The 12,942-nt window shown below is 36.9% G+C and overlaps 1 protein-coding gene across 6 annotated transcripts in view; it reads right to left on the reverse strand.

Annotated features, from left to right (window-relative positions):
* The window catches only part of NPAS3 (neuronal PAS domain protein 3), a gene marked incomplete at its 3' end in the record, with an annotated part of 606,741 nt that overhangs the window by 58,215 nt on the left and 535,584 nt on the right, over positions 1-12,942 (reverse strand). For all 6 annotated transcript variants that reach the window (XM_080345064.1, XM_080345065.1, XM_080345063.1 and 3 more), the window contains one exon: positions 1,946-2,064. In XM_080345064.1, coding sequence (XP_080201190.1) covers positions 1,946-2,064 — 119 coding nt within the window. The remainder of the gene's footprint in view (positions 1-1,945; positions 2,065-12,942) is intronic.

The raw sequence follows: 12,942 nt of genomic DNA on the forward strand, positions 1-12,942 counted from the left end.
CTGTCAAAGTACAATTCATATGGCTGGACACAGCTGAATTCAGCCAAACACTGTCAGTTACAAAATCCTCATAAACATCAAAAAGCAGAGGAGCTGTGCCTCTATATTTACACCTGCTTAGGACTTGCACACTCTTTATGCAGTTTTACTCATGGTGACTTGCTGATGCCTCGTGGAAAAATTTGGAGAAAACCAAATGTTTTATTTACAGACAATTTTATTGACTATCATACTTTTTATCCATTCTCTGTGTCTATGAAAAGCTGGCTAAAAAGTGATGTCTGGTATTTCAAAATTCATTCTGCTCTACCAGTGACATATCAGTTATGGTTTTCAGTGTTTCCATGAAGCACCAGTAGGTCCAAGAGGAACAAAATTGTATTTATATGACAGAGATTACTGTGTCTTTCTTTTGAGTAAAGGGCCTCCTGTGAATTTCAAAAACTGTATTGTAGTAAATAAAACCCCTCCTTTTGAAGCCAGCCCATTCTAGATATGTCCTATTCTGGTGCTGGACTAACATTAGATTGTCAGGAGTCCAAGAAGAGAGAACAACGAAGTCGTTCACATGTCTTCCTTTAGTTGTCACCTACATCTGGCAAAAAATGTCACACTACAAAATCCACAGATGAATTATCTATTTTTTTTCCATTCCTGTTGCAGCAAAAATATCCAGCAAAGCCAGTTCTCTGCCAATCTAACTTTGACCTAGCTTGTATGGACTTCAGTCTCTGCCAATCTAACTTCAATGACCTGCCCATTCATTCCTTCATTCACCTTCCTCCTCCCAAGGCTGCCAGGACACTTCCTGGTCTTGGTACCTTCTGAGACTTGAAAACCAGTCAGCATGAACAAGCACTGACCGTATTCTTTCAGGTGTTGACCTTTAAGCAGCACAGACGTCAAAACTTGTGGTGCCTTAAGAAACCACTGATTTGGACCTAAACTTCCATTAGCAACTACTTTAATTGTCTTGACCCAGAAATCATCCAACAGGACTCCCAGTCATTTCCTTGCAAAGAAGACATTTCTACCAAATTTTTACTGCTCAGGTAGGCTACCTTGATGCTATATTCACAGAGAATTTTTGGGAAAACAGACTTGGTGAATTTTATTTCTAACCTCCTCTAAATCTTCCTCTGAAAACTGAAAAAAATTCTTGTGAAAGTTTTTGAATGAACAATGACAAGCAACTTCTTTAAACACATACACATTCTAAGACTTATTTTCTTGCACCACTCTTTTATATAATACTTAATAGATGACATATTTCATTCCACAAGTTGACGATGTTAAAAATACGCTATTCCTTCCAGTTTTAGTATACTGCAAAGCCACTGATAGCTACAGGCACTATGAGCGATATACGACTGAAGAAAAATGAGATTACTGCTGATAAGGAACAAGAGACTTTCATATCTTAAAAGAGTCTGAAATCCAGCAAATATGATCCCCAGCAGCAGATTCCCCTCAGACAGACAATGAAAGAAAAATGGTAGAAAAATACTTGTTGTGGCTTGTTGTTACCTTCAGCCAGAACAACAACAAAATTAAATAGCTCCAGCATACTGTCTGCAGGAAGAAATCCTGCCTCCATGGGAAAAAAAGGTAACCCAAAGATGACTAACAAAATGAGCAGTAATTTTCCACTATAGAAAAAGCGATGTTACTTTGGTAAAACATACTTTTACTCCGGAAGAGTTGCTTTTTGAAAGCTATCATGCTGTTATCATCAATGTTTATTGTAATAATGAACAATTTAATGGAGGTGTAGTACCAAAGCCAAACCTCAGGCTGGAAATATTGTGTTAAAGATTCTTTAACAAAAGGAATTAAACATATGCAAATGTGAAATAGCTCCTTCCTCTGTCTATTAATGTGTCCCTCAAACATGAATGAACATAATTTAAAGATGTCAATATTTCATGCTACAGTGCAACCTTACCTTGTATCCTGACGATTTGATGTGCACTCCTCGCTTGGTCAGTGTAGATTTCATCCGGATGAAAAAAGAGCGCTCTAGAGTGTTGTCAGTGGTTAGTAAACTGGGACTTGTAGATTCCACTAGGGAATAGAAAAAATACATATACACATAATTTAGATTTTATACATCCCCTCTAAGCTATTTTTCAGGTGCAATCCTTGAACTCACTAAAAATAAATGACTGATGGATGCTAAGAGCGTTGTAATCAATTTACCTCGCTTAGAAAACGTTTAGTTAGAAAAAAAAAAATTGAAAAATATATGTATACTCAGTCTCATTTTCAAGTTATTTTTCCCATAGAATTCTTACCAGAGGTTTGTCTCATTAACTCTTTCTTGCACAATTTTGTTACAACTGGGGTTATTTTGTTAGTGTATAGCACTGTTTTAAAAACTGTAGAGTTCCTTGGTATTTTGTGAAAGACAAAGTCTCAGCAAGGAAGCAATTCTGTCTGCTAAAAGAGGCTGCAAATTCTGCAGGCTTTTATTCCCCTCACCTGCAGTGACACCTAGGGTGACTCACTGCTCGTTTTGAGTGCCTTGGTTTCCCCATTACTGCAGGTTAATTATTACCAATAAAGCACTGAGCAGCCTGAAGGCAAAAATGCTCAAGCAAATGGCACGTATTATTATTATTGTCATAATAACAATAATAATAATTGTTAATCATTAGTAACTAATTGGTCACTAATGAAATGTCTTTGTAGTCCAATTGAAGAGATATTTGCTGTTTGAAACTACAGCTCTCACCTGTGCTTCCCACTTCCTCAACTGCAACCACTTAAAATAGTAAATAAATATTCTTAGTATAAGCCATGACAAAATAGTGGGTACAACCCTCCTCAGCACTGAGATATTCTTTGTACAATCTTTATTATTTTAATTTTAGCCATGATAATGAACCTCTCCCCAAAATTTTGTTCATGGGAAGATTCTAGAGTAGCTTACAATAAGCAAGTGTTATTTGAGATAATTTAACTTTCAGTTTCAATGAGTAATTAACACCAAATAAAAAAGTTGTTGTGAAATTATTGTGCTATTGCCTTAGAGAACTGACCAAGCTACTAGTAGAAAGTATTCAGATGTTTAAAAAGCATTTGTTATGCAGTCAACAGAAACACAAAAACTTGTTTGTGAGCTAAGGATTATATGAAATTGTCCTTGATTTAATGTGGTCACGTTGTCTCGTGTTTGTGACATTTTTAACTCTATTGTGATGAAATAACTGACAACAGTGTCCCTTTCTTTAGTGTCTCTCTTAAGATTTTTTTGTTTTAGAGAGCATGAATTTGATGTCATTTTAAATGTACAGCTCTTTATCACTCGAGGGAAAAGCAGAGCCATGTTATATTTAGTACTTTCATTTCTTCTGATTAAATATGAATTACTATGAAATTTTTCTCATCATCTAACACGCCATAATACGCCAACAGCTTTTTAATACACTATATAAGCACAAACTTCTGCTCTAAGAGTTTAATTTGCCCCTCTAATCCAATCACATCAACCTTATTTCTCTTATCAGAGATTCCCATTTTGAATTAAATGAGCTCATTAGTTTTAATCAAAAGCAGAGAGATCAAAACTTAAACGTAAATGCTTTAGATCAGAACTGTCAGTCAGCCGTGCAGTTCTATTTTGCTAAAACACAAGATCAGAGACCCTTAGAACCAATTTTTTCTCGTAAGGCATGCCAAGAGCTTGAAGATGCTATATCCTTTTTTTTTTTTCTTTTTTTTTTTTTATATTTCTCCCAAGGACAGATTATACATTTAAGGTTAGACTTAATTTAGAGTATTTTTTTTCATCCTGGTGGAAATGGGAAAGTATGCCATTCTGCTGTTGTCTCTCTCACATTTATTGGTGCTGGTCCTTGGAGACCCGAACAAATGTGAAGCCATCATAATCCATGCAACAAACCTGTCCTCAAAAAATTCACCTCTGCTCAGGAATATCATTGAAGAAATAAAACTCTGAAAGGAAAGATACATGTTTCAGGGTACAGGATAGTGGAACCCTGGAACAGCACCCAGGGTCACCGGGATAGCAGCAGTACTGGTAAGATGAGGATCATAATTAATTATTATTTTTATTGTACAGTACTCTGCAGTGCAGTAGTTAAAGAGTACATTAAGAAACCACAGCATGGGTGCTTCCTGCTGTGTGAAGAAATGCTAAAATCAGCTTAACAAGTGTAGTTGTTGTAGTCCAGCACATTAAGCTCTAGCACAGGCAATAAGTACAATATGTCCTCATGTGTTCTAATGGTAATTACCTAAACACACAGATGTAATGTTAATTAAACACACAATATCTCACACTCAAAAAATGATCAGGCTGTAATACATATGTACCATTCCCAAGCAATTGAAATTAAAAATTCTCTTTCATACACAGTTTTATGAAAGAAAGGAAAACATCTGGCATCTAGTACGGTGTACTTGGCATTGACATTTTCTGGGTTCACGTCACCTTATATCATTAACGTAACATTATTTTGCTATTACTATAATATGTGCAAACCTATACATCTCTGTAAGTGAATGTTACAAAATGCATATAATCTATCCAACAGACTGGAACAGTGTCTGTCATATAAATATGTATTCTGAAGTGTTTGATTTTCTTTAATAAAAAGTACCTGAGAGTGTATGTGTGAGATGGGATTAGTTACCTAAAAGTCCAGAACAGCTTATGAACAGCTTTTTGAATTTCTCTCAGGAGAGAACCATTATGGCTGGTAGTACGAATCTGCATTCAGAGTTGCACGCACCCATGGTAGATACTCTAACAATGCTAACAGTGATTATGCATGCAGGATTTTAAAAATAGGATGTCTACAGAACGCAATCGTCAATGTCAGTGTGAATTGCACAGGAATATATGGAATATAGTCCATTATGAGTTCTCAGGAGTTGATTTTAAATGCATATCACTCAACCTTTTCATTTTTTACCAATTATGTCAAAGAAAGCTAGCAAACTGAGGAACATCAGAATGAAACTCTGTACTAATTAATTTTTTTTTCTTTTTTATTTTTATTTTATTTGTAATCTAAGACCTTTAAAAAAGCCTGAAATAAGCAAGGTCTGTTTTGCTTGATACTACAGTAACTAAAGATGTCTTCTACACTGAATAATAGTGCTCCTGGGCTGAATTTACTGAGTCTAAACCTACTGTTGAGTTATAAACCTCTGAAACTGTGAGTTTAGAATGCTAATAATATGATAAAAGTCAATGCTCACTGCGTGTGAGTGAAAGCACTATACACTGTCAGGCTTAGAAGTATAAAAAGTAAGTCTGGTTTGTCTTCGCAAAACAGATAACCATGTACTCTGCTGGGAAAGCACTCTCCTTTGTGTGTCCTTAAATATCTTTGGCAGATACTACTAAAGGAATAAACCTCTTCTCTTTCCACTCCCAAAGCTGCTAATGCAGGGTGAGATTTCTGGACACAAGGAATGCACTGTCTGTTTCAAAGGGCACAAAGCTGCAATCCACTATACCCGCACAAAAGTGCCACAAATGTCAAAACATTAACTAAGAGCCACAGAGGCTAATGGGGAGACAGCATGAACCAGTGATGAGTTCCCCAAATTATTTAGTTATCCCGTTCTAAGCATTTCTTTGTGAATAAGCCTTGTACCTCTGATCCTTCAATGGGCTTTGCCTCGGGAATAATCTTGGGCCCAGACTCCAGAAACCAGTGATGCACTGTTTAACTTTCCATGCTGGAAGAGTTCTTCTGATGTCAGTGGAATGTGTACTGACAGATAAACATGCACCGAACGAGAGAACTGAGGTCCATGCCTCTTGATCCTGCAGTTATCTGCAGATGTACTCCAGCATCTGTGTGCAGCCTGACTACCTTAATGCTATAGAGCAAAACAAGGTAAAACTACCTGAACAATTGCTATCACACAGCAAGAGCACAAGTACTATCCCTATGACTGATTCACAAGCAGATTGAAATTTAAATAAACAATTTGTCCCCCAGGAACAAAAGAAGTTCCAAATTTGATTTATAACTTAAATAACGAAATGCTGTCAAAGCAGCCTGAATAAATATTCACCAACTTCTGTTTGGTTTTTTGTTGTTGTTGTTTGTTTGTTTGTTTGTTTTCTCACATGCATTAAAAATAATTGAGAGGAGAAAAATGCATTTTTGCGCACCAAACGGATGAAAGACAGACTTCTCATTCTTAGAAGAACCAGAAGCTACAGAGGGAGAACCAAACAATACGGAATTTGAAGGGGTTAGTGGAAAAAGGTTCATGGTTTAACATAAAGGAAATTCCAGATTTGGTATCATTTTAGGAAGTTTTCACCTAGCTTTTGTTTTTCTTCCTTGAGAACAAGTGTCTATGCAGGTTTTAAGGGACATTCTCAAACATCAACTACACAGCTCTCGAAAGTGAAACAAAATAAGAGAACATATGAAATAGTAAGAAAAAGGGAGCTCTCTTCTCATGTTATCTTCTACACTTGCAAACCTCTTCCCACATTTTCTTCAAGTTTTATAATCCTTTGCATAAGCAACTAAGAATCGTGTTCAGATGAGTAATAAGGTAACATTAATCTATCATTTTCAGTTGTACTAGATGCATCTTTGTAAATGTTTATGTTTCTTGTGTGCAGTTTATTGTGTAGCCAGGCATTAAAAGACTTTCTAGGAAAATTTAACCTTCAGTAGTTAACTGTCCTGTTTTTTTTTTCTCACGTTATTGCCTCTTAAAGTGTGTTTTTAATCAGAAAAATGACCCTCAAAAAAGCACTGTTGCCAAGGTCATTGTCTCTCAGTAGCCTACAGATCAAATTAGATAATTTTATAAGCTAAAAGATAGATTTTTCTAACTACTAGCCTAGCAAATACAATTCAAAAGCTTCAAGTTAAGATAATTTATTTCCAATAAGTGCAATTTACTATGAAATTTTACTTAGCACTTGTGCAAATGCATGGTTTTAAGCGAAATGGGTTCAGTCTGATTGCAGGCTGAACACAGGCAAGCACTGGAAGCTAAAGCTTGGTCTAGGAAGGTGCTGAAGATTCTTGGACTATTTGGATGATCACTTAGGCATATTTATGCACATGGGCACCCTGCCTAGAGAGCAATCGATGAGCACAGAGCCAGCAATTTCCATGGGCACTCTCTTGGTCTCACTGGTGTGCTCAGCACCTTGCAAAATCAAGGACTATCTGAACTATTACTTTAATATTGTGGGTGGCAAAGAAGAGGCTAGATCATTCTTCCAAGGCAGTACTTTTTCTAAAAGGAGCTGTAGGAATAATATTTTTGCCGTAAGCTGTCCCAGTTATAAACAGGAACTTGATTTTCTAAATAACCAGATTTGGATCTGAAATTCAAGGTACTTGTATCTAACTTGGTAAGACTCTTAAAATTTCTGGTTTGCTATTTACTGAAAAGCTGAAGAAGTTAAGAATTGGACCCCAGGCTTTTGGTGACTTAGTTCTGTTGTTTCTTTTGAACAGGGGGAATAATGATGGGTTCTGGTCAAGGCCTCACTGAAAAGGGAAAGGCTCATGGCAGCTCTTCCAAGAGAAATGGAAAGAAGGATGACTTCCTCTAAAGAATTTATTGCTAGGTAATGTTTTCAGACAAGATAATAAACTGCTCTTTCTTGTCATTCTACCTCCAAGATGAAGACAATTCACTTTTCATGACCTATAAGCCTATTAGAAACTCAAAGGCATAAAAACTTTAAACCCTATCAGACTTCTTTTGAAAGCTGGTTATTTTAACTGTTGTTGCTGCTGTTGTTGTTTTCACTCTTATCCCTCCAAATTTTCCGGATCCCACAACTGATGAGATAGGCTGGCACCTCAGATTGTTTCAGTTAGGTTGTCATTATATAAAATCCTTTAATTTTTACAATTAATTTGACATGAAATAAATTTGCCTCAGATATATACAGCATTTCTTTTTAATGAGATGAAAGTATGTGTGTTCAGGCAAAAGTCAAGTCATTGAAGTAGCAGTGAATTTAGATATAACAGCTAGAAAAGTGGGAGAACATGTTTAATATCTGATCTGCCTTATACACTGTGAATTTACAAGAACCTGGATATTATAGAGGAATCTGTTGACTTGAACTGTTTGGCCACAACACAGTGTAGTTAATATTTTTAATTTACATAGTTAATCCTGAATTTTTGATTTGTTGACAATTTCTCCAAAGGAAGTATTGAAAACCCCAATGGTTAACTATATAAAATTTAATGGGACAGACTATTAAAAATGCATTAAGAAGAACAGTTGCTTCTTTTCAGGGATGAATTCTAAGTGATTGAAGGCTTAATTCAGTTGCCCACACAAAGATCTGCAGGATTCTTGTGAGCTGCCCCACAGTGCCTGAGGTGTTTACAGGAACGGCAGCTTCCCACAGGACCTCCAGAAGACCCAAGTCTTTCTGGAGCAGCTGAGGGATGCCAGATGTGTCTCAATTAGTACAAGTTCCCTGTCTTTAGGAAGCTTAATTCATTAGATCCTGGTCCCTTTTAAGTAAGTAGGAATGCTATGAAAAGACTTGGATCAAGTTCCTGATTATTATTTTAACGTTTCTAGCATGCTGTGTGGCCTGTTGCTTAGGGCTTTGGTTGCCCATGCCAACATTCTATCTGGTATATGTGTTTACACCAGCCTTTGAAATGTGCTTGTGTCATCCCTCATAATACACCAGACCTAACATCAACCACAGCCAAAAGTAAGCCAGAATTCTCTAAAGGAGCTTAATGCTGTTTTCCCAATGGATAAGCAAAACTGTGCATGCAATTACTGGCAAAATAAGTTGCAGTTTCACATAACTACCCTACATATACAAACAACACAACTTTAATATGCAAACTATATTTGTCTGTGACTGTTAATGCTCAGTTTGCAGGTTTTACATGCGCAAACACTACTACATGCATACTATATTCTGGGCACATAAAAGACTGCATCTGCAGAGAAATAAGACATGCTTTGAAAAGTTATCTTGTAGTGTTACAAATTATTTTACCCTGTTTGTTTTTTAATCGAGACTGGGCCCATGTACCGGCTGCAGTTATGTACGACAAACTAAAGTACAAACTCATTGACAGGCTTTCTCTATTATACAGACAAATGTTTGTTATGTTCTATTATCCTTGCAGAACCAAAGTAATCTGAACTACTCTTTATTGGACTAAGAAGTGTTACTTTATTTAATGCCTCTCAAAGCTTCATTTCTTCTTCTCCTGCTTCTGCATCTCCTTCTATTTCTTCTTCTAGTCTAGAAACATGTCTTATCAGGCTATGAATTCCCAACACAGGCAATTTACTTCCCATGTAAACTTTATCCCACAGAATTCTTTATATATCTGGTAAATTATGAAATGAGTTAGGTGCCAAGATAGAGCTATCAATAAAGTGTTGCCAGGACGAAGCTATGAATAAGATTTTTGTTACTCCTATAATGTCGAAAGGTAGATTTTACAACAAATTTTGATAGGTCAGTGATCTATGAAATACATAGAGCTTTTTTGCTTGTTTGAAAACAACATAATAAAGATTTGCTATTAACAGAACTAAACACGGTAGGAAACTTTAACTCTGAAAAAACCTTTGGAAATGTTACAGTCTACGGGGCTTCAATCCATTACCTAAACACTTGCAAATGTATCCACATTCATCCAACAGACTGGAACAACTCTTGAAGAGCTGTTATGGTCTAGTGAGTGAGTGGTAAATAAACCATACTGCGTATGAAGCTTAAACTTGATTCTATGTTTTCACATTTAAAGTTAATTTATTTTAAGCAACAGAATAAATAATCTGACCTGACCTATAGTCTTGGTTTCATGTGAGGTCAGTGAAACTCATTAATTTCCAAGGTTCAGTAACAGTCCTAAAGAAAACTAGCACAGTGGTATCTTTTCCTTACTGTTTACTTGCATTGTAACAATTCTAATAAAGTTTGAAACAGAATGCATCCAATGGCTAGGAAAGATCCCCATGTTAGGAGAGTACAGGATCATGAGTATAGCACATTTATCCTCTGTCAGCGAACTGGCAGGGAGCAAATAAACTGGGAAATGAGGAAACAGCAAGGAGAAAAAAAGACCCCGCCTATTTTTGAGGGTAAAAATTTCACTGAATTCCCTGAGAACTTTATGGGCTTGTGAGGAATACAGATGCTATACAACATTAGACACTACATCTCCTTTGAGTCTCAATGTGGCTGGTTTCCACAACTTAAATGTTCATTATTCTTACTGACCAACTTCTTATAAACAATTTTGAGCATCTTGTTTCAGCATATAATTGCCATTAAATGCTGATGCTGCTGCCTCTCTTTCATGCCCTAGAAGGATCAACTGAGGGCGGTTTTTTTCCCTCTTGCTAGTTTTCTGCTCTTGCCTAGTAACTTGTGAATCATTAACTGACACTCCAGAGCATAGCTGTGAAAATAACTGTGGTTCAGAGCTGCCAATTATGGTCCACTGAAGTTCCTTCCCAGCACATGGTATAAAAAAATCTCCCAACAAAAATTGAAAAGTCTTTTCTGATGTTGCCTAACATTGCCAGCCTGCTTGGGCTTAAAAAGCACAATAAAGAGGTTGCTTTCCAGATTTTCATATGCCAAATGGGAGATGCTTTTTGGTGAAGCTTTTCCCTGAGGGGAAGAAGAGCAGCCAAGTTGCCTCATGCTGCTCAGTTGATGTTGGGATGATCCCACTCTGGGGAAACATGCACAAGTGTCAAAGTCAAGCTGCTGCTAGCGGATGTTTCTGTACTCGGCAGCTAAGCAGTAGAAAAGTTCAAGAGAAAAAATGGAGTATCATAAAGATAGTCTTTGAGAGCACATGACAGCTAGCAAAAGCTGCTGTGCAGCAGCCTGTGTATGGCAAGGAACGAGCAGTATGAATGCAAAAAATGAGTGTTTTAAATCTTAGTGGAATACTCCCATAAATATGGCCACTTGAGGAATCTGTTTCTTCAGAAAATACCTTTTGTGCTGCTGGGATATTTGGGGGATTCTATTTCCAATACCTGTGTTCTGGATCTAGTGGAGCAATGCTTTTATCACGACTATAAAATGGTTACGAGCCAATTCCTCATATAAAACAGTCAGTAACAGTGGGGCTTTTTTATGACAAACATGATGTCAGACAAAGGGCATCAGGACTTAGTCTTTGTACTACAATACAAAATAACAATACATAAACACCTTTGTGAAAGCAGCTTGAAACCCCATGTTTTCTATTAAAAAGTCATGTTCAATCTTCACTGTTGATAGAACAGAATAGCTAACACAGAGAACATTGTATATCAGAAAGGTCAATAGTTATTATGAGCTACAAATATATTTTTTTCCATCCTTCAGGCTGTTTAGCGCATATCACAGCATGAGCAGCTGTCTTCTTTAATGCTTTTAAAATTAGAATCCCAAAGAGGAAGAAAAAATTACATTTGCAATGATTGCTCTTTGCTTTTGTAAGTTTACTTTAATACACTATTTTATATACATGAATCTTCCATGCAGCCTAACCAAGGGGCAGTAACTGGTTGCTAGTATCTGCTGGATTGCTGTATCAATGTGTATAGAATCCTGCCAAAAAATCACTTTGCACAAATTGTGTAACCTTGCTGAATAACCTTTCTAGAAAAGTATGTAGCTACTGGGCATATGTTTAAACCAAGCAAGCATAATGTGCAAACACAGACTGATCATTACTAATGGCGAATGCTTACTGGTTTAGCAGCAATAAACATAGAGAACCATCTGACCTACCACTTTCTGTTCACACACTGAAAACGGCAAAAAAGGGTGGTAAGACTGTGGCATCATTTGACCCCTTACGTTTTTCAAACATGGCAAGTATCTGGTTCCATCTTTGCTAACAGCGAACAGCTACTTAAAACTGCAAACAGGTTTCCATCCTATTCTTCAGATTTCAGTCATATGGGCTCTACCAAATCATTCCCTGTTCCCAGTTTGAACCTTATCTGGATGTGTACTGGTGTTTCAAATGCAAATTAGTATCTTATAAATATTTTGAAGTATGCAAGGCAAGAAATATTTTTCTTTATAAAACAACTTTTTATCTGATTTAGAATGGCTCAATAATAATAAAAAAAATGAGTGGGAGTTAAAAGCTATATTTCGGCAAGGGAAAATGAATGAAATTAGCGAGAACATTTTCTCCATACGGCTTAATGTTTGGATCACAGATAACTTCATTGCTGGACAGTGGTAGTAGGCATGGTGCTAGGCATCATGACAATATGCAGATTCTTTGGGGGACTGAGGGAAATGCTGCGGATTTTGCAGGATGTGCATAAAGTCTTGGTCTAATGTGCCTTAGGAACTACTTTCTCTAGCTGCATTGCTTCATAGTTCAGAGTACAGTCAAGCTACACTTTTAGAATGTTAGAAAACATATAATTTCACATACTCAGACAGAATCTACTTATCCATGTTAAAAACCAGTGTGAAGAACACTGCTATTTTTAAAGAAAAAGAATAATGGAAAAAATTAAGCAATACAGGCATCACCATTCCTTGGCCCAAACAAGCAACACTTAAAAATATCCTGTGAATAGAACCATTACTTAAATGTGAAAAAACTTATGTGCTCAGCACTGTGCATCTGAATTTATTTCAGAATGCTATTAACATTTCCATCACCACAAGTTTCGCTGTGCAACTGTTCCCTGTCGTACAGAAACTCCACGACCTGGTCCAGGCCAGGCAGAGCCAGACAGGCTGCTAATCTTGCTGCCCTGGAGGGACTTGCCAGCACAGCTGGCATGGCAGGCAGTTGATGCTGTTGGGATGTACCACTCGGTCCAGTAGCAGCCTTCACCTCCAACACTCCTGTTCTGTCTGCAGAAGGGGTAAGAAGCCCAACTATGCAGGTTTCTCTATGGCTTTGTCCCTTATTAGTACAATATCCTTGTTCCCCTTACAGGTTA

This window comes from Nesoenas mayeri (genome assembly GCF_963082525.1).
Source record: "Nesoenas mayeri genome assembly, chromosome: 5".
Classification (NCBI taxonomy): domain Eukaryota; kingdom Metazoa; phylum Chordata; class Aves; order Columbiformes; family Columbidae; genus Nesoenas; species Nesoenas mayeri.